The following is a 21,479-nucleotide window of genomic DNA, read 5'->3' on the forward strand; positions in this document are numbered from 1 at the left end:
ATTAATGATGTTGCCTTGCCTAAAATTGAAGGATACATTGATATAGAAATTCTGGCTATTTCAATAATTATTAATTATTATTGTCATAATTATTACCATGTATTGCTGATAAATGATATCTGGTCTCTTTCAACAAACATTAAATATTCTATAGAATATATTTGTCTTTCAATCAAATATTTTTCTTTCCATAAAACATTTTTCCACACCATTTTCTGTAAATAAAAAAACACAAACTCAATTGTTTTAAATGCTGAAAGTGAATTTAGACATCACAACATAATAATAATAATAATAATAATAATAATAATAATAATATTCACTCACTGAAATCACTCAAAAGTAAAAAGTTTATAAAATAAATTAATTAATTGAAAAAAAAACATTTACCAATAAGATAAAAGCTTGTGGGTCACATGCCTGGAACCACAATTCCATATAAACTTCAGGCAGTTAAAGGGACAGTTCAACCAAAAATTTAAATTTTGTCATAATTTACTCACCCTCATTTTGTTCCAAACCTGTATGAGTTTCTTTCTTATATTGAACATAAAAGAAGATATTTTGAAGAATGCTGGTAATCAAACAGCTGATTGTCCCCATTGACTTCCATGGTATTTCTTTTCCTACTATGGAAGTCAATGGGGACCAACAACTATTTGGTTCTTCAAAATATCTTCTTTTGTGTTCAATATAAGAAAGAAACTCATACAGGTTTGGAATGACATGAGGATGAGTAAATGATGACAAAATTAATTTTTGATTGAGCTACTCCTTTAATACTATTGGTTTCTGAATAAAAGAACCATTTAAAAAGCTAGCGAAAACAAACTCTAAGCATGTTGCCTTCCTGTACAAGAGAGGCTTTTGAAAACTAGGCCAATGAAGTCCAGTCCTTGAACAAGAGGTCAAACCATAGCAAGCAGCTGACATCTACTTCACAACGACTGAAAAAAACAGCAGTCAAGTGCGTTTGATAGTCTGTAAAATGTGGCTGTTGGACAAAAATGTTTTGTGCTCCAGTCATTCTTCACTATCCCTCACTCTGGCCTATATGTAGTGTATTATATCAGCACGGTCTGAAACAACAGCAATCCAGACGTCCATCCATTTATCAAACTCTATCCATCCATCAGTGGGCAATTTAGCAGCAGAACAGAGCAGCGGAGGGAACTGTGCGTTAGTCACCTGAGTCAGTGAGGTGGGGAGACGGGGGATGGGCATTTATATGGGGAGGTGGGAGTGATTTTCAAAACTAAACACCCACGTTAAGGTCACGCTAACAAGGGAATGCAGGTAGCCACACATAAGAGGACAATGGACGCAGAACAAATCACACACCCCCCTCTGTAACCACACACATAAACAAACCGCTTGCTTTGTACTCGACATCTTTGCATTTTTGTGTGCCGCTGATCAAAACTGTGTCATCACAATAGGAAGGGGGATGATGACATCTGCATTTCCTGTTTTCCTGTTTGTTGTTTTGTTTCCTTTGTTTATGTCTGCTGCTACGTAACACCCAGGAGAGACGTAAAGATTTATCACACACGCTGAAAACATCTCACCTACACACACTTCTCTTTCCTTTCCTCCTCAGTCGGCTTCTTTTCGATCTTTACTTCATTGCTTTCATTCTTCATCCCATCAATCTCTCACTTTCTCTCTCTACAGGGAGCAACAGAATCCACCACAGGCTCTCAGCCTTTCTCCTCTGGGAATCTCCGCATCTTTGACTCTTTTGAAGTGATGAGTTAACCCTCCTAAGGATGCTTAATGTAGCCACGTGCACGTGTGTATCTATGTCTGCCCCACATGTAAATGTAAGCACCTCACATTTGCCCTCCCACAACCGTTGAACAAAGCACTGCTCCAAAATTAATTCTCCAAACAACAGGCCCCTCTGCGCCTTAGCTAAAAGTTACAACTAAACAACACGCCAAAAACACAACAATAGAACAGCAACCCGAACATCCACTGTGTCTCTTTACTGGATTTCACTGTACAGTTGCCTGGTTTGGTCTGGAGCAACTGAATGACATGAAAGTACACCATTTTTTTCTTTCTTTTTGAGTTTGTTGTTTAAAATATCAGCATGGTTGTGATAGTTTTGGAACAACTGTTCAATAAACAAGAAATTAATACGGAGTAACATAGTTTAGACACAACATTGCCAGATACTGAATTTATGAAAAGGTGCGTTCATGAATTTTTGGAGTTATATTATAGCTTAAAATATATTTACACAATATCATATAAAATTTGAGGTCAAAAATACAGGAAAAAGTAATTTTGTGAAATAATAACTTCTGTTTTGGTATGTTATGGAAACGTTGAATTTTCAGCATCATTACTTGTCTTCAGTGTCACATGACGCTTCAGAAATCATTCTAATATGCAGCTCAAGAAAGATTGATTATTAGTATTAATGTTTAAAATAGTTGTGCTTCACTTCTTTTTCTTCTAAAACTTGATACATTTTTAAGGATTGTTTAATCAATAGAAAGTTCAAAAGAATAAGATTTGTTTGAAATAGTAAAGACAGACAGAATGTTAAAAAACTCACTTTTGAACAATTTAAAACATTCTTGCTAAACAAAAATATAAAAGTCTTCAAAAAATATGAGTCTAATATATAGAATATAGCTAGTTTCGTTTCTTACATGATAGCTGATAAAAAAGACAAGATAAAATGTAAAATTGTAAAAAGTAAAATTTCATTCATTAATTACAATTTAATTAATATAAAACTAGCAAATGTGAAAAATAAAAAAAATTGTAAAAATAAAAACTGACCATTCTTTTTTGGTGAAGCCAGTGAAAACATTGGCAGGGCAAGTAAAAATAGTAGCAGCCTAATGGATAGCAAAAAAAAAATCTTACTGCTTATTTTGAGCCCTCAGTAGTATGTTTAGTACGAAGAGTAGACTGTAATATGTATATTTTGTTTTTATATCCTGTTGCACTGAAAAACTGGTGTGGACAGGCCATTTATCTGATGGACCATAAACCGCACACCTGACTCTCTTATTCTGCTTTATAAATACCTGTGTTGGCTATCACTTTATAAGCATTCAAACTGGCTTGAACAGGATCATCTTTAGTTGGACTGAGATCAGACACCCAGGGTTCACTTTCACATATGGCCGTCTTCAAAGAAATGCTACACTTTGTGCTGGTTCAAACATACAATCGCTTCAGACCAATGCCGACCGCTGACAGCCTCTCTACGGACGCCAGAGGCTACAAATGCTAGCAGCCGCTTTTGTGTCTGTCGTTCCCGCCCGTGCTGATTGTCTGTCTATCCTTCTGCGTTGAAAGTCCACACAGCGCCGAGAGCTTTGAGCCAACATGGAGGCCAGTTTCCCACAGAGCAGGCGTGCAACAGGCACAAAGCTGGAAACTATGCGACTGGCATTTAGAGCCAAGCCGTCTGCTGCTGTGAGGTACTGAGACTAAATGCCACCTGCATATGCTGGCGGGAGAAAGAGAGAGAGAGGAAACAGACAGAAAACAAAAGGCTTTCAGTGACAGGTGGAGAGTCTGTCTGCCTATTTTTCCAGCTGAACGTGGCGGTAACTACTAGTTATCTATGCTACTGGTCAGGTGCTTATCATGGTGACCTGCGGCTATAGCACTGTTTCACAAATGGGTAAAGTTAAAATTAAAAAATTCACAAATGGGTTAAGATTTCTAGATATCTTTCACACAAGGTTCACTGTTAGGACTACCAATCAATTTCACCAGATCACCCTCGAGTCCAGCACTGCTGGGACTCAATCAATATAAGCCAGTCTGTGCTGTTTGCTCTGTCAACCTACATACGCACACATATAAATAAAGAGCCATATATGTGTGTGGACATCAGCGCAGATAATGAGATTTGCAGGGATGCAAAATGTAAGAACATACAGTATAACTAAAGTATTCAGTCACATAACTTCTTAAAGGAAAGATCTTTTTGATACACATCTAGGAATTTATTGCATATATGTGTTATAAGGTTGTTGTTGTTGTTTTTTTGGCTGATTTTATTTGCATCTTGGAGTTTCTTTTCCACATTTTTTATTCAATTTCACAAAATTTTGCATAAAAAAAATTACATGGCTGGAAACCCACCAACAATATAAAAGAACACAAACATTTCTAGTGCTTATGCAAAACTGGTGCATTCTGAGCGGTTGAAAAAATTTGCATAAAAATACATTGATGGAAATCCGATTACTGATGTTAAACTTGAATATGTATAAGCAAATTAGATTTGAAAGCAATGGTGGACAGAGGATTTTCAGCAAATAACAACACAATCCTCACAAATCTATCATCGTATTGCTTCAGAAGACTTGGAATATAGCACGAGTACAAGTGTCATAATACACCAGTACTGACAATAAAAGTGATATATATATATATATATATATATATATATATACACTCATCTGCCACTTTATGAGGTACACCTGTTCAATTGCTTGGTAACACAAATTGCTAATAAGCCAATCACATGGCAGCAACTAATGCATTTAGGCATCTAGATGTGGTGAAGACGACTTTCTGAAGTTCAAACCGAGCATCAGAATGGGGAAGAAAGGGGATTTAAGTGAAAAAACTGCTGATCTTCTGGGATTTTCACGCACAACCATCTCTAGGGTTTACAGAGAATGGTCCGAAAAAGAGAAAATATCCAGTGAGCGGCAGTTGTGTGCACGAAAATGCCTTGTTGATGTCAGAGGTCAGAGGAGAATGGGCAGACTGGTTAGAGATGATAGAAAGGCAACAGCAACTCAAATAACCAGTCGTTACAACTAGGGGTGTCCTCGACTAAGGATTTTCATAGTCAAATCGGAATTTTCGAATCTTGACGATATTCGACTGACAGTCGAATCATATGTGTTGGGGGTGAGGCAAGATACATTACCAAGAGGCAAGTCAGTAATAATTACTGATGTTAACACAATGGGAAGTGTGTATCAGACGCCTCGCAGATACAGTACATACGGGGTAAATAATGTTTTATGTTTTGATTAAAAGATAGTTAACATTAAACGTCAGCGAAACCCAAAGAATTCGCTACATTTTTTACAATAGTGCTCTCATTATAACGTTATGTATATGACAGTTGGTATTAATGTTCTGCATTTCTGCTTTGAGCTGCGCGCATTGAAGACCAGAATGAAGCTTTTGATAGCAGGTTTTTAATCAGTGAGATTTAACTCATTTACCTCATATAGAGTACGCTTCGTTGTTTATACAACATAACGTAAATATAATGACTTATAGACTATCTCCACGATATGCCCCGAAGGCATGCGTCTGCGCGGCTCAGAATGAACTCCTGTGGACGCGTTCTTCATGCAACAACATGTAGAATCACGGCAACTAAACTCTAAAAATTCACAACGTTTTATTATTATTATTTATTATTATTGTTCTCATTATAATTATGTATATGACAGTCCCAGTCATAGTTATTAATATTCTGCATTGTTGTTTGTCCTGCTCGCGCTGCGCAGTGAAGACAGGCTAATCACCGTAGTAGCCTTCTACAATGAAGTGCTTTACTGCAGCACAACTCAAACAAATGCATCTGATACGAGATAAATAATATATAGGCTACACGATATATATATAAACCGGCTGAAATATTTTGAAATCACTTGTACCCTACCTGATCAAAAAATCCAATCTTTCACTCTGCCTGTGTCAGTTTGAGTCTTGTTAAAGATTTAAATCCCTGCTGCCAAGATCCTCTGTCACAGATTATGGAAAGTGAAAATAAAATCTATAGGGGTGGTTGGATTTATTCAAGCACGTTAAAATATTTATTTGAAGCTTCTTTCTTTTCAGATTCTTATTTATAGCTAGAGATCGACCGATATATCGATTTACCGATATTTTTCCCGATATTTAAGCATTTTTCCATAATCGAATATCGGTTTTGTAATATCGGATTCCCCGATAAACACTTGTGGACGTTTTCAGAATTGCGCGCAGGATCGCAATTGCAGCGCATCTGAGGGGAGACAAGACAGCAACGGTGTGCAGGTACTTGATTTGCTGTAGTTAGTAAACTATTTAATATTACAGGCATTAATGCACAAATTAGATGTATTACATAAATGCCTGATATATAGTTTAAATGCAACTTGGCTCTAAGAAATATGATAAATAAGATACTCTGTCAAGCCCTGTCCCTATAAAGATAGGCTATAACTTTGCCTGAAATAACACAGCCATGAATTAGCACATGGTGGAAATAAAAGTGCTGAATTTAATTCTCTCTGTGGTCTATTAGTCTTGTGAAGTCGGAGTCACATAGATAATCCGTCAAGTCCTCTCCCAATAAAGACGTAACTTTGCATGAATTAAATAATACAGCCATGAATGATTGCATGTTGGAAAGAAAAGCATTGAATGTAATTCTCTCTCTGTTGTCTATATGCTCATCATTAGTCTCGTGAAGCCGCTTTCATATTGCAGTTCACTCAGCGGTTGATGCTCAAGAAATGCTCAGCACGGCCACCGCATGTAACTTTTAACAAGATTCACTTTTTTGAAGCACCCTAAATTGTATTAACACTTACTATATAACCATTATTTTGTTTATAAACATCTAAATTAATACAACTCTATGGAAATTAATGATTTATTATCTCCGCGATCGATCGCAGTTTGAGTAGCCTATAGTTCTGTGTAAAGGCACAGATAAACCGCGCTGTCAGCTGCATAATTTAGAGCATGCCAGTTGAGAAATGCAATAAAATACAATGCTTGTTATATTCCAATATTCCAGAGAATATTATTCCGTGAATTAACATTATCCAGTGAATTATTCTTCACTCTTTAGCCTATTAAACAGCTTATAAACCTACTAAAACTGTAGTTAAAAATGAAGTTGATAGGACTCCTTTCCTTTATTTTCTCCATTTGAAAACATTAGACTTTCTATGTTCATTTTGCTTACTGCTAATATTAGTGTTGCTGCTAAAGCTTTTTTATAAATAAAATGTTTTTTTATTGTTGTAATACGAAGATTAAATTTAACATGACAGGGCTCTAGACTGCGACCAAAATGGTAATTGTTTGCGAGTTAAAATTTGACGTGGTCGCATTTGTACGAGTGCCAGGTCTGCGCTGCTCCAAAGCGTCTGCTTCATACAGCGCGCGCTGCCAGCCGCAGCACATTATAGCAGGAGTCAGATTTCACTGATCACATGAAGAGAGGTGCTTTCAGCACGAGCGCTTAGTGGGTAGAGCCTGGTTTATACTCGCCGCGTCAGAGAGATAAATGACTGAAGCAGAGGATGGAGATTCCTCAGAAGGAAGGACTAGTTTGCACAAAGGGTGAACATGTAGTTGAGAGTTCCAAGGCACCCTGAATAGCCGTAGGGTCGATCTAATGCGCAAATACATAAAAAAGGAGGTGCCTGGCAGATTATATTGAGTTTTAAGATTCCGGATTTTAAATCACTAATCATCATAGATATCTCCCTGAGTGTTTACTTTATTATGAGTTCATTGCAGACAATGAAATGGAGTACTGCCTGACAAAAGGTTATTATTGTGGAAAATAGGCGAATGCCTATGCCATTTTGAAACTAGTTGTGAACGTCTTTCAACATCCCTCCATGTGGAGAGGAGATGGGTTACAATGGGACCAAACTGAGATTTACACTGCCTAAGCGGAATTCCCCAAAAAACAAGATGCTTCAATTTATACGGATAAACAATAAGATTCCTCAATTGCTCTCCAAGACACAGAAGCGTCAGGATCAAACCAAACTGCTAAAGGGCAGAGGGAAAAGGCTTGAGCATACAGTCTAAACTTAAGGAAAGAAAGACCTCCATTACATTGTTGTAAGGTGGTCAGTTTAATACGAGGATGTTTCCCATCCCATATATACCGTGAAACACATGCATCTAGTTTATTCCAGTAGCCAACCGGTGGAGCGAGAGGAATCATGGAAGAAAATAAATTAATACGTGGGAGAACATTCATTTTAATCACCGATATACTGGCCTGAAAAGAAGTAGGAAGATGAGACCAATTTTCCAAAGCTGAGGATAGATTGGCTAGAATAGCATTATAATTTTTGAGACGATTTCCTGCAGGGAAGAAGAAACATCTATCCCCAAGTACTTAAAGTTTTGAACCAATGGAATAGATATAGAAAGGGACATGGAATCAATTTTAGAATTGAGGGGAAGTAAACATGACTTACTCCAATTAATTTTAACCCCTTGGGGGTCGACAAACGCATATACGCGTTTTGTGGCAGATTTTCCTGATAAGGCAGAAATGAGCTTGAATTACTCTGCCATTTTTGATCGTTCAGATAAGAGCAATACACCATTCGAATCTGTAAGGAGTCTACTTTTATTTGTATACACTCATAATAAAAACTAAACTTTGTGTTTTTGAAGAATAAAGAAAACAAACAGGGTGCGCTCTCTGTCTTCTCCATCTCCGCGAACTGCTTTTAGAAACGCGTCACTAAACACAGAGATATGAGAGTTATATCTATAGAAAGTTTGAAGTGTCTGCGTTGAAATGAAGTAAGTCATATCGAAAACAAATAATTCTGTGATGAAGTAATCCGTATGAAACCAACACGATGTTCAGTCTTTCCTTCATCGCAGCTACTGCTAGTTTCTGGAAGAAGACGCGCTGGATTTTCATGAAGGAGCCTAAATCCGACCAAAAAGTAGTATACAATTCGATCGGAATGCCATCTATGCCTGGGGATTTCCCCTTGTTCATAGATCGAATTGCTGACTCCAGCTCCTGAAGAGTGATCGGTTCAGCCGGATCTGAATCTGACAGCCTAGGCAAATCAAGGTTGGACAGAAAAGATGCAAAAGAGTCAGGGTCACCATCAGCAGAAGAAGTATAGAGGTTAGAGTAAAAAGAGTGAAAGGCAATATTAATGTCTTTTGGGTCTGTCAAAATGAGCCCAGATTGGGATTTCACAGCTGAAATATTAGCAAATGTTTCACTGTTGTGTAATTTTAGGGTTAAAAGGTGGCTTGGTCTACTCCCTTGAAAATAATAAGCCTCCCTGGATCTTTGGATCAGGAATTGTGCCCTGGATCTCAGTAATGAATTGAGTTCGGACCTAACTGCCATGATTTTACTGAGTGTATTATCTGAAAAACAATGCTGATTATCTCTAGTCAGATTCTGGAGCTGTGATTCCAGTTCAACTATCTTTTTGTGTCGGTTTTTCTGAAGGAAAGAGGCATATGAAATTGAGTTATTCCTTATAAATCCTTTAACTGCATTCCAAAGTGTTCGAGGATCATCCACTGAACCTTGGTTAATGTCAATAAACTCAGCAAATTTATTTCTCAATTGACTGCAAAAATTTTCATCCTGTAACAATTTAGGGTTAAAGCGGCATCTAGTGGCACGAGATGGCCGAGGGATAAAAGATAATCTGCACAAATTTCCATCATGATCTGACAAAGATAAGGAACAGATATTGGCATCACGAACAGCTGAAGATAAAGAAGTAGAAATTAAAATATAGTCAATTCGCAAATATGATTTATGAGTAGCAGAAAGCAAAGTGAAAGACTTAACAGAAGGATTTAAAAAACGCCAACTATCCACCAACGAGGATGAGGTTACACATTGCCGAAATTTGTCAGAACACAAAGTTTGAGAGTGTGATTCCTTTGGTCCAGATCTATCTAGGATATGCGACATTAAAGAATTCGTATCTGCACCCAATATAATTTCAAAATCTGAAAACTTCAAGAGATAGGTTGACAAAACAGAGAAAAAGTAGGGTCAGGAGTACAAGGGGCATAAACTGAGAGAAATACAATATTCCTGTTATCCGCTATTGTTTTTATGTGTTATTCTACCATCTGTATCACAAACTTGATCTAAAATAGTCATATTTAAAGTCCTCCGGACCAATATTAGGACACCCTTGGTTTTAGTATCCGAAGATGAGTGAGATACCACTTCATAAAACTTATTACACCTGTGTATATCCTCCTCTTTCAAATGGAATTCTTGAACTAACACTATATCAATATTTCTTCTTCGCAATAAATCCAGAAAACCTGTATGCTTGTGAGGGCCATTTAGGCCATTAATATTACAACTCAGAATATTAAGGTCAGTCATAGGTATCAAACGGAATTACTGCATAATAAGACAAAATACAAGTTTGAAAATAAAACCAGTTGAGTCTACCATTAACCCACCCCCCACCCTCCCCGTTACCATTCAAAAAATATATAAAACACATTCCCATGAACTATGGCAGATCAAACCAAGAACAAACCTTGATCTGCCAGCACCCCTTAATATAGGGGTGTGAATCGGCATTGGTTTCACGATTCAATTCGATTATGATTATCATGTCAACGATATCACAATGCATCACGATTATTTAAATTTTATTTTGTGCATTTTTATTCAATTATATAAGCAGGCTACTTTTTTAAATAATTATGTTACCTAATTAATTAATATATTAATATATAATTAATTAATTATTGTTAAGAATTCAAAATAAATATAGCTTCAAAACAATATAAAGTAATAAAGGGGGGAAAGACAATTACAAGTGATAAAGAAAATGCACTTTCAGTATCTGGGAATGCTTTAAGTATTGAAAGTTTAAAAAAAGAGGCCAAACGTACTGAGCTCTACTCAAGTGTGACTAGGTTCATGAGCACATCACGTGACTCCCAACATTCACCTTTATCAACATCAATGGACTAACACACTCCATTAATCCTACACACTGCAGATCCTTTACAGATCCCCCATCAGGGGCTGCTTACCGCAATCTCCATGCAGTCCACTTCACTAAACAAGAGCTAGACGTTGAGCTCTGCTAGAACAGCATGCTGGGATAAAAACGAGTATCAATAATAAATAATACAATAATACATCATTTAAGAACACACAGGCCCTCGTGGGCAGTTTCAACAAAATAGCCTCAATCAGGTCAGAGTGTTGAGGTCAGTAACCTCCGGGGAAGCTACTGCCCCTAGGCAGGGGTGGATATAGAGATATATATATATATATATATATATATATATATATATATATATATAGCAGTTTATATTTTGATGGGGGTTTTAAGGTGCTGAGTTGTAATCCAGGTGAGTTGGGGTTCAACAGAGACTTACACAAGGCCACACTGATAGTTAGGCCCTCTGAAAGAGCTATTGTTTGGGGTTTGAAAAATGAATGCCTAGTACAACCTTTAAAAAACCTCCAAGCAACCTCATCTGTTATGGCCTGAGACGCGCGTTTGGGATTTGATGTTATGAGTACACATTTTAAATTGCTTCAAACACACTCACAATCTTGTTCAAATACACACCTCATTGTGGATGTCCTCAATGCGCTGGAGGGTGGAGGGGAGGAGGGACTTCAGGCTCTTGGTGTTCTTCTCAGGGTCGATGTGTAAATTCTCCAAGGCCTCTGAGCAGCGTTTCTGTATGTAGTCCAGCGTTCCTGTACAACACTAAAGGAACATGACAGATAATAGCATGATATTTACTTAGAAGCCAGAAATACAGACATACTGTTTGAGGATTTAACATGAACGGTGATGAAGTTTCTGGTCTGATCAGGACTACTGGAGACTGTGGAGAGGCGACGCTCACCTGTACGACTCTGTGAGATGAGCTGAATCTAGCGGTGTCACCAGCCAGTACACAATGCTGATGTGTCCGATTCAGATCATCTATAAATACAATCGCATACCAACAGCCACACACACAGATAACAGAAGAAACATACTTCAATATTACTATGAACCTTGGAAGAGGAGCATTTGTCTTTGTTATTCAGAGTTTATTCTATCATATATATCTATATGGCTGAGTAGTAGTAGTAGTGCCCAGGGTATTGTAATTGTAGACACTGAGTGAACTGACTTTCCTTGAAAGGGACTTTGATTTGTCCCATTGAAATCAATGGATTTCCTGCATTCTCTGATGTACTGCAGCATAAACAGTAATGTCTGTTTCATTTCCTCAGTATGCTATTATTTTTTTCTGTTGCATTAAATTGTCTTTAAAACACTTGGTATCTAATAATACTCCGATTCTCTCAACCTGGGCTCTGCTACAACCTCGGTGTGAATCTTGGGTCATACCAAATTCTCCTAATAAATATTTATCATTATTCTCTTGTCATCGAGGGGCTGCTGTGCACGAGTTAAAAGCGGGCTTTTAAATCTATTGGGTCAAAACCTCTCCCTAGGTCTGTCCTGTCCCTGGAGCATTCAGCACAGGAAATCTTATTACCAGCTGGGCCCGGTGTCGGCCCAACAAATTGTTCTCCGCTACCCAGCACCAAATTCCATTTTTGAGAATCTACTGATTAGATTTGCTCACAGGAGTCTGGGGCATCAGCGGATGGAAGGGAAGAGATGTGACAGTGTTAGAGAAACATAGGAATGGGGAGTTGAATAACTGGAAGTTATTTTCCCCTCCCACTCTTTCTTTCTCCATTGCTTGCTTTCCTTTGTCCTCCCTTCTCCCATTTCCACCTCGTCTTTCTTTTGACTTTCTTTTTTACTTACCTTCCTTTTTTAATTTTTTAATTTTTCTTTTTTCCTATCCCCGTTTTATTTCCTAATACTTCCTTTACCTTCCTTCTCGCTCTTTAAATTCCTTCCACATCATTTTTACTTCCTAATACATCCCCTTACTTCTTTTCTCTTTTGCTTATTTCCTTCTCTCTTTTCTATCCTTTTTCTTTTTTCTTTTTATTTCCTTCCTTCCAGTTTTGTTTTCCTTTCTTCTGTTCTCTTTACCTTACATCCTTTTCTCTTTTCCTTCTTGTATCATGGATTGCTAAACTACAGCTTTTTGCATCCTTCACCTTCTTTATGTACCTAATTTTCCCTTTTTCCTTCCTTTCCTATTTATACATATACACTTTTTAGTTTTGTTGAAAAAGCACTTGATATGCGCTGGTACACTATATCTTCCTTTCTTCCTTCCCTCCATCTTTCCATGTGAGGTGTAAGTTGCTACACTACAGCAGCCAAATAAAAGCTTTATCTTTAGGGAGTGGTTTTCTTCACATAGAGGACGAAAATCCCAACACACTGTACTGCCATCTAGACTTCATGTGTCTTTGGAAGTAGCTTTCTACAAATTCAACAGAAAAAAAAAAAAAATCTGACTAACTCGGCCAGAAGACATAGTGTCATTAACCGTTTATAAGCCAGTTTCCCAGTCACACTTTCACCCTTGTCCTGTGCCCAGGAAACCCATTATGACCCATTATGTTTATATTTCTTTAGCTTTTCACTTAAAGTCACTTCACAGGACGAAGAGTGCCATTAGGTAGGTATAAATAACGCTCAGTTTGGAGCACCCAGCAACAAAGAGGCCCGACCACTGGCAAGCTCTTCCAAACAGATGAAAATATCCAAGCGGAGATGATAAAACTGTGTGTATAGGGGGGAAAGCATTAGTCATGCTTGTACACAGAATTCGGGAAATAAATATTGTCCTTATCAAGGTCATCAGACTCACTTTATGGGATATTTGGAGGAGAGGGTTTGCACGTAGGTGGGGTCGGAGACAGGGGGCATCTGTTGTAGCCATCAGTAATAAAAGTCTGATTTACTGATTCTCTCTCTCAGTCCTGCTCTCAGACAGGGGTCACAGCGCTTCATAAAATAACATTTGGTTTTCTTAACCTCTCTTATACACATGATAAAGCAACCTGTGGAAGCAAAATCCTAGGGAAACAGACACATATGTATATAAAAGGATGTAGATGTGTATATCCTCTGGGAAAGATAATTCCTGGTCTAATGCATTTCAACATGACCGAGACGGTACAATCCGCTTTACACATGTACTCGAGTCTACTGTTTCTGGACACAGATGAATGTGATTGTGTACCTGTCATATAGTAGCAGTCTCCGGACTGTAGAGGCAAAGCCAGACCTGGTGTGTGAATGTCCCAGGCCACCTTCAGTCCAACACGCCAACATGCCTTCTCTTTCTGCACTTCCTCCTTCTCCGCACCTTCTCCTCCTTCTTTCTTCAGTTCTTCTTTACTTGTTCCTTCACCTTCAGTCTCTGTTTCTTTTTGTTTTTCTTTTTCTTTACTCTGTCCCTCCCCATCCTTTTCAGTCACCCCTGTAAACAAAGATGTATTGCATTTAGAGCAGGGATGTACACAAATGTTTTTATCTAAATGATGATAAATAACACATAATCAGATAATTAGTTATTTGTTATAGCCAATGACCTCCGAATGGTCGATGTTAAATTTCTATGGTAACACTTTAGTTTAATGTGTCCTTGCAACAACTTACAGCATGTATTTACTATAGTAATAACAGTAATCATACAAAATTACCAGTAACTAACACTAAATCAAATCCTAACCCTAAACTTATTATAAATGTAGTTAATTAATATTAGTCAGTACTTATTTTTTTTAATTACACTGCAACAAGGATGCATTAAAATAAAGCACGGCCATGTCTAAATTATTTATGCCTAAATCAAAAATAAACACTAAAATCTAAAAAGATTTTTAATGCTACAAGTGAATTTAGACATTACATTATACTATACAGTATGAATATTCATTTTGAGATTTGCAGTATCCTACATTAAATTATTATTATTACAGATTAGCTTTAAGTGAGAATCACTGACCACAAAATATTGTGGTCATTGATTCTAATATTGGTGGATAACCGATATATTGTGCAACACAAAATTACAAGGAGTTTTAGACATCACTGCATTAACAACTTGTTCAGTCCGTTCTGTATACAATGCAGCAATTTAGTGGCATTACCTGAAGCTGCCGTTTCAAGAACCATAATAAAAGTCGCTTTGGATAAAATGTCTTCCTAACACTTAATAAAATGTTATGCAACTTCCACCAACGATCTGTGTTAATCAAAAAACAATGACAGAGCCAAAGAGAAATATAGAAAGAAAGTGTAGCTGATAAGACAAAAAGAATAAGTAAATAAATAAAATAAGAGAGGCAGGCTGGCACCTATCAGTGAAATCAATACAAAAGCGCTCTTGGAAGCCCGAGCCCTGAGCAAGGCTTTCTCTGCGCTCAGAAGGGATAAATAGTAACTTAATTTCAGCCTTTGCTTTCTGACACAGCTCTCAAAGGGCCATCTGCAGCTAACACAGCAGCGGTGGAAAAGATTCCATCAAAAACACAGTGGCACAAACCAATGCCTGCTAGAAAAGGAAATGAGCTGGATCTAGTCAGTGTTGGATGAGGAGCTGAACAGATTTGTCACTGAGCGACTCCCCCCGCTGGAGACTGTTCGTGATACTACACGCTGCAGCACGGCCAGCATACTCTATAAACCCATCACAGATGTGTTAAAAGATACGGGCATCATGAAAAGCTTTGGTGAGATATTCTTCTTCAAAGCGTGTTCAGATGAAACACGAATCTATACGACATGCAGATGTTATCCGAATGGACAAGAAAAAAAAATAAAACCCAATCCTGCGCACACACACACAAAGAGCAACAAATAAATGATATACAAAGTGAAATTCTTCTAAGCAACAATCTGTTTCAGCTGGTCTGCAGCATTCCATAGCGATTTCTCTAAAGTGAAGGCAACATTTTGTGCAATGCTTTGCACGGGTGCATACGCGCTGCAAAAGCGTTCCATCAGGGGAGTCTCTCTGAAGTCTGGAACCGAGGGGTCAATTTTACCTCCAAAAGAACAGCTGTGGAATAATTCCACACAAACTGACACATTCACACACAAAAACACACACACAGACCATTCATGCGCTGTTTGAAGCGGGCCCTGGGGAGGTCAAAGATCAAATCGGTCAGTAAGAGATTGGCGAAACAGTGCTCGTGAGGCAGGTGGTTCTGGTTAGCACACCAAACTCTGTTCTGTCGAACTGACACACACACACACAGCTGCATGCTAAGCTGTTAGCCTGACGTGAAGAGAGACTGATGTCCAGAAAAACGTCTCCAGTGAGATTCATGTGAAATATGGAAGATCTGGCTCCTTCTTCATGGAACAAGTTCATACAATGACTGCATGAACACATTCGACCTATCAAGTGAAGGATGTTTTTGAACGAGCTGGTGTCATAATAAATGTTTTAGGTTCTCAGTGGTGAGCTAGAAAAATAAAGGATTTGTTTTCTCTTCAATGAGAATGAAACAGGAGTGAGAATGTTTAAAGGGAGAGTTAACCCAAAAATGAAAATTCTAATTATGCATTTCATGCTGATGCAGAACAAAAAATTAAAATAATGGTCACCACTGACATTCAATGTATGGACAAAAACTGTTCTTCAAAACATCTCTTTTAGTGTTCCACAGAATAAAGAAAGTCATACAGACTTGGAATGACATTAGGGTGAGTAAATGACGACAGAATTTGTATTTTTCAGTTAATTATCAGTTTCAGTTCAAAGTGTAATTCTATAATGTTTTATACAGTATATACTTTTAAATAAGCCGCAATAATGTATAAACAATTCAAATTCTGATTACATTTACATTGCATTTTTGTCTAAAAATAAAAAAGTAACAGCTGAATAATTTTCTTCTCAACTCTTTGTGGAATAGTATCTTTTCATACAAATAAGTACAGTCAATAAACAAGGAATATTATGAATATTTATTTATCATGTGTCATTGGGTAGAGCAGTGGTTCTCACCCAGAGGGCTGGAGTCCATTAGGGGACCTTGGCAAACATCCAGAGAAGCCCCAATAAGTCTTAAAAATAATCCTGTCAGGATCACTATCATCAAAGATGATTGACAATTAGCACACAGTTTGGATTGGTGGTATGGTTCTGTTCTGGGCAAAAACTCCCTGTCCATCCATGCAGCCTAGCATTAATAAGAGCAGGGAGAGCAGCAATAAGCCCCCTAGAGTAAACAGAACGGAGCCAAATGCAGTATATATATTTAATGTTCTTAATGGCAATTTGATGTGACAATATAATTCAACATAAAGGAGTCTGATTCAACAAGGAATATAAGTCAAGTCCTAACTGTGGAAGAAAGGGGGAGCTGGGGATGTAGAAGAGTAATTATTTCCTACTGGATACTGGATAGACCTTATATAGTGATGCGATGCATTCCTATAGGTAGACATGGATCAGCTGAGAGTTAGCTCTATCCAAGCTTAACTGGTGTGACCTGCCAGAACTAACGCTATGCTTGATGTAAATGTAGGTATAATAATAATAATCTCAAGTAAAAATGCTAAAACCACACTAAAATAAAGATGTACAGTAAACAGTAAACTGCCATCATATTTTTAAGTTTATTTGTTTTGTTACAACAGAATTACTAGAGGTACCTATCAGCTTATATAACAGGGTATTGAATATTGTCTTGGACAAAATGGGGCCTTGGAATCTAAGAGGCTCACAACCGCAGTGTTAGGGCCCTACGGTGCTATGTCTCTGATACAGTATTACATGCTCTACCCAAGACTTTTGACCTCTCACCTTCATTCTTTGGCTCTGCTGGGCAGCTATAACTGTAGACAGCAACTGGTGACAGAGGAACCAGGTTCTCGTCATGATGCCAACCGACCGCCATCTTGCCCATGCCGTAATACGGCTCTTCCTTCAGTTGGGTCATGGCTGTAGGGTCCATGTAGTTGATGAGGGTGATGTTAAACTGAACCAGGCCGGCCACATCAGGTGGCGGAGCAGATGAAGGAGGTGAGGAATGAGAACAGCCCTGACCGCTGTCTTCTTCCTCTTCCTCTTCCTCCTCCTCCTCTTCCTCCTCCTCCTCTTTCTCCTGCTTCTCCTCAAGTAACCTGTCCTTAACACTCTCTTCGCACATTCCCTCCCCTGGCGTGTCTTCACTGTTTTCAGTGTCACTGCGGGAACGCTTGACGCCTCTTGCATTTGTCTGCTGCTTTACATCCGAGCAAAAGAACTGATTGAGCTCCCACAATGCTTTGCAAGCATCCCTCAGGTCAGAGTCACAGCAAGGTTTGTCTCTCTCATCTTTCTGGCCTTCTTCTCCCTCACAGTGCCAGGGGATAGTGAACAGACGGGTGTCCAGATAACGGTATGTGCAGCCCGGCTGACCCACGAGAGCACGCGAAACAGCTGTGAAGACGTCCCGGTCTCGGACTCGGACAAGATCTCGGAGGAGACATCCACGCCGCTGAAGAGTTATCAAAGCAGACTGCACCCTCTCATGGAGACCATCTGGCAGGGCACTAGATTGTCGTAAAGCCAGTCCTGCATAACTGGAGTCCCACTGTCAGATTACACAAAGATTTTGCACATATTACACACTGTCACAAGCAAACAATCTAATTGATTAAGATATTTACAGGAGTACTTTCTGGTCAAGACTGTGTGTGCAGGGTCAGAAAGCTTTTGGATTTCATCAAAAATATCTTAACTTGTGTTCCAAATATGAATGAAGGTCTTATGGGTTTGAAATGACATGAGGAAGAGTAATTAATGACAGAATATAAATTTTTGGGTGAACCATTCCTTAATTCCTGTAACAACCAAGCTAAATATTCAACAGCCTGTCACATGATCCTTCAGAAATTAATCTAATATTCTGATTTGGTGCTCAAGAAACATTTCTTATTACTATCAATGAAAACAGTTGTGCTGCGTAATAATTTTGTGGAAACTAAAGTACTTTTTTTAAGGATTCTTTGATGAATAAAGTTCAAAAGAACACTTTTTATTTGAAATAGAAACCTTTTGCAACAGTATAAATGTCTATATACATATACACACACTGGGCCTCATTCATGAAACATTCATGTGTAAATCGTTCGTAAAGCTGTTCTGAAGTAAATTTTCGGATTCATGAAAGCGTTCGTATTTTCAAAATGTTAGTTGGTACGAAAGAAATGCACACCTGCTCCTTACCACGCGTAATTAGTGCGTAAAACGTTCTTTTTGGCAAACTGATGACACTGAATTTTGATGCACTGCCATTATAATATTTTACAATATAAACAGTTTATCTTTGGGTAAAACACTTGTCTCGGTCACTTACTGTCCAATCAATGGAGGAGGGGCGGGACAAATACTACACCGACCAATCATCCTACTTGTACAACAACTGAACAAGAATAGAGAAGTTAATATTGCTAGTTACTGCATTTTTATATTCAGCAATATTCTTCAAAATGACATACTAGTAATACCTTACTGCAATGGATATTCCTAATCAAAGCAACCAAAGCGTCTCTCAGCTGGAAAAATGCTGTGCCACCAGCTGTTGATGGGCATGTTAATTGAATATTTATTGTTAGGCATATGGCCTATTAGTATTTTTTGCATTTATGCAATATACTGGAGCCAAACCTGAGAAAGTAGACCAGAATATTCCACTGCATTCCTGGACACGCAATTTGCGCAGTTGTAATTCATAGGCGGGGATTATGCTAATTGTGAATGAGAGTGCACATGCGCCCTTTTACAAATGATTGGAATTCATTAACATACGCATGTTTAACTATCAAATCGGAAGTTTACGAAGTGTTTGTGAATTCAGAGGAGAGTTTTCGGGAAGGCCCGTTTTATGAGCAAATTACTCAGAGTTTACTCCTATATTTACGAACGTTTCATGAATGAGGCCCACTGACCCTAACCTTTTGAACAGTAGAGTACATACAGATAAAAAATTATGAAGCATTGTGGAGATTTGTATGAATTTCTAACCAGATCCTGAAATCCTGGGTCTGCAGGAGAAAGGTAGGGAATCCTTTGCTCACCCAGTTCCTGTATAAGCCTTCGCCTCTGTAAAGATAACAAAAACCACAAATAAATGTAGAATTTGATTAGTTTTTAAAAGCACTGTATATTCAATGTTTTCTCAGGACATCATCAGCATTTTCACAAAGAAGCATATTAGAAAGTCCATACTTTCTAAGCATCTCTTCCCAGTCAGAGCACATTTCCCAGAACCCTCTGCTGCCATCCCATAGTGCTCTAGTTCATGGGCATCTCAGGTTTTTACAGCTCTAGAAGGCAGCAGAGGGTCTTCTCAAAGCCACATAAACTGAGGCCCTCTATGAGTCGCTCGTCTGTTAAAACTCAACCTGCTCTGCCCATCAAAGAGCGTTTCATTGGGCTGCATTCCATTCCGACCTGTAAATCCTACAGCAACCGGCATAAAACTCCGATACCCAAATAAATTTCACAAGTGCACCCACTCCTGTCCCTCTCCGACACACACGTCCTCTATTTCTTCACCGCAGGTGCAAGAGAGACTGCCTTCTCTCACCCCACTCAGGTGGGACGGTGGGGGGTGTTACATCAGTGACCCCGATCCGGTCTTCGCGCCCGATACCCCCATCAAGCAGAGCGGCAGAATGGCCATGCTGTTCCCTTAAGAACGCAGACGCACTGCAGAGACGTTAACGGAGAAAGAGGGCCATATATATGCCCTATATTCCCTGACATTTACGGAGAACGAGTTTCACATTTCAGCCATGTTAATAATGGCAGTGTTTTCACATGGGAAGGGCTTTTTGTGAGTGCGCCAAGCGGCTAGACTTCACCCAAATGGGTCTTGACTTTTAGAGTAAAATAAAATGTCCTGTTAATAACATTAAAGTAAAGGCATTAAAAAGGTTACGTCCTGATTTGAGAAAGGACATGGGTGCACGTGCGAGAGTGTGCGGATGTGTTAGTGAGTGGAAATAGGGCTGTATAACCATTAAAGTTACTGCAAGGTTTTGCAATAACAGCACAAGGAGACTCTTGAGAAAAAGATGCTCTGGAGGGTTCGGTTCAGGCCCGGTCTGGACTTCATTCGTCTGGTTATTTCCGTTAAACCAAAACGATAAAAAGGACAGGCAGACTGTCAAACAGAAATCTACAAAACAAAATAACATACACTATTCATGGACAGTCTTGACTTAAGGCCTGAGAGAGATAAAAAAGAAGGGAAGAATAAGGCAGAGGAAAAGGGCGAGAACGAGACAAAGTGGATGCATAGAAGGAAGAGACAGAGATAAACTGACAACTTCACACATACTCATTGTTGGTGTCAAAATTTATCTCATGACAGAAGCGATGGGTATTTAAAAAAAGCCAGTGGATTTGTGTGTTTGTGTGTATTTTTTTTTCTGCCGGTGGCAATGCTTGGCTGCTCTGATGTGCAAACACAATCCCATGCACACACACACACACACACACAGATGGTCTGGACAGCGCAGTTTCTGGGCTAGTCTTGAGGAGCAGTGGCCTTTCACGCAGACGTCAAATACATCAAGCTGCTCACAAATTCCAAAGAAAAAAAGAGACAGACCCATTCTACTCCACAGATGAGAATAAGTGAATGCTCTTTTCTCTCTCACACAACATACACACATAAATAAAGAAAAAAGGGGTTTCATTCAAACACAAACAATCGTTCAAACCAAACTAACAGTTCTCCTCTTAGATAAGAGATGCCAGTCAGTCAAAGACAAACACAATACGCATTTTTGACTTTTAGCTCTAAGCAC

General features: G+C 38.5%; 1 protein-coding gene across 4 annotated transcripts in view; it reads right to left on the minus strand.

Moving 5' to 3' along the window:
* The window catches only part of LOC306874394 (alpha-ketoglutarate-dependent dioxygenase FTO-like), a 142,512-nt gene that overhangs the window by 95,843 nt on the left and 25,190 nt on the right, over positions 1-21,479 (minus strand). For all 4 annotated transcript variants that reach the window (XM_079424407.1, XM_079424408.1, XM_079424409.1 and 1 more), the window contains 5 exons: positions 19,687-19,764; positions 17,482-18,253; positions 13,900-14,139; positions 11,638-11,717; positions 11,352-11,495 (listed from right to left, as the gene is read on the minus strand). In XM_079424407.1, coding sequence (XP_079280533.1) covers positions 11,352-11,495; positions 11,638-11,717; positions 13,900-14,139; positions 17,482-18,253; positions 19,687-19,764 — 1,314 coding nt within the window. The remainder of the gene's footprint in view (positions 1-11,351; positions 11,496-11,637; positions 11,718-13,899; positions 14,140-17,481; positions 18,254-19,686; positions 19,765-21,479) is intronic.

This window comes from Barbus barbus, assembly GCF_936440315.1.
Source record: "Barbus barbus genome assembly, chromosome: 1".
Lineage (NCBI taxonomy): Eukaryota > Metazoa > Chordata > Actinopteri > Cypriniformes > Cyprinidae > Barbus > Barbus barbus.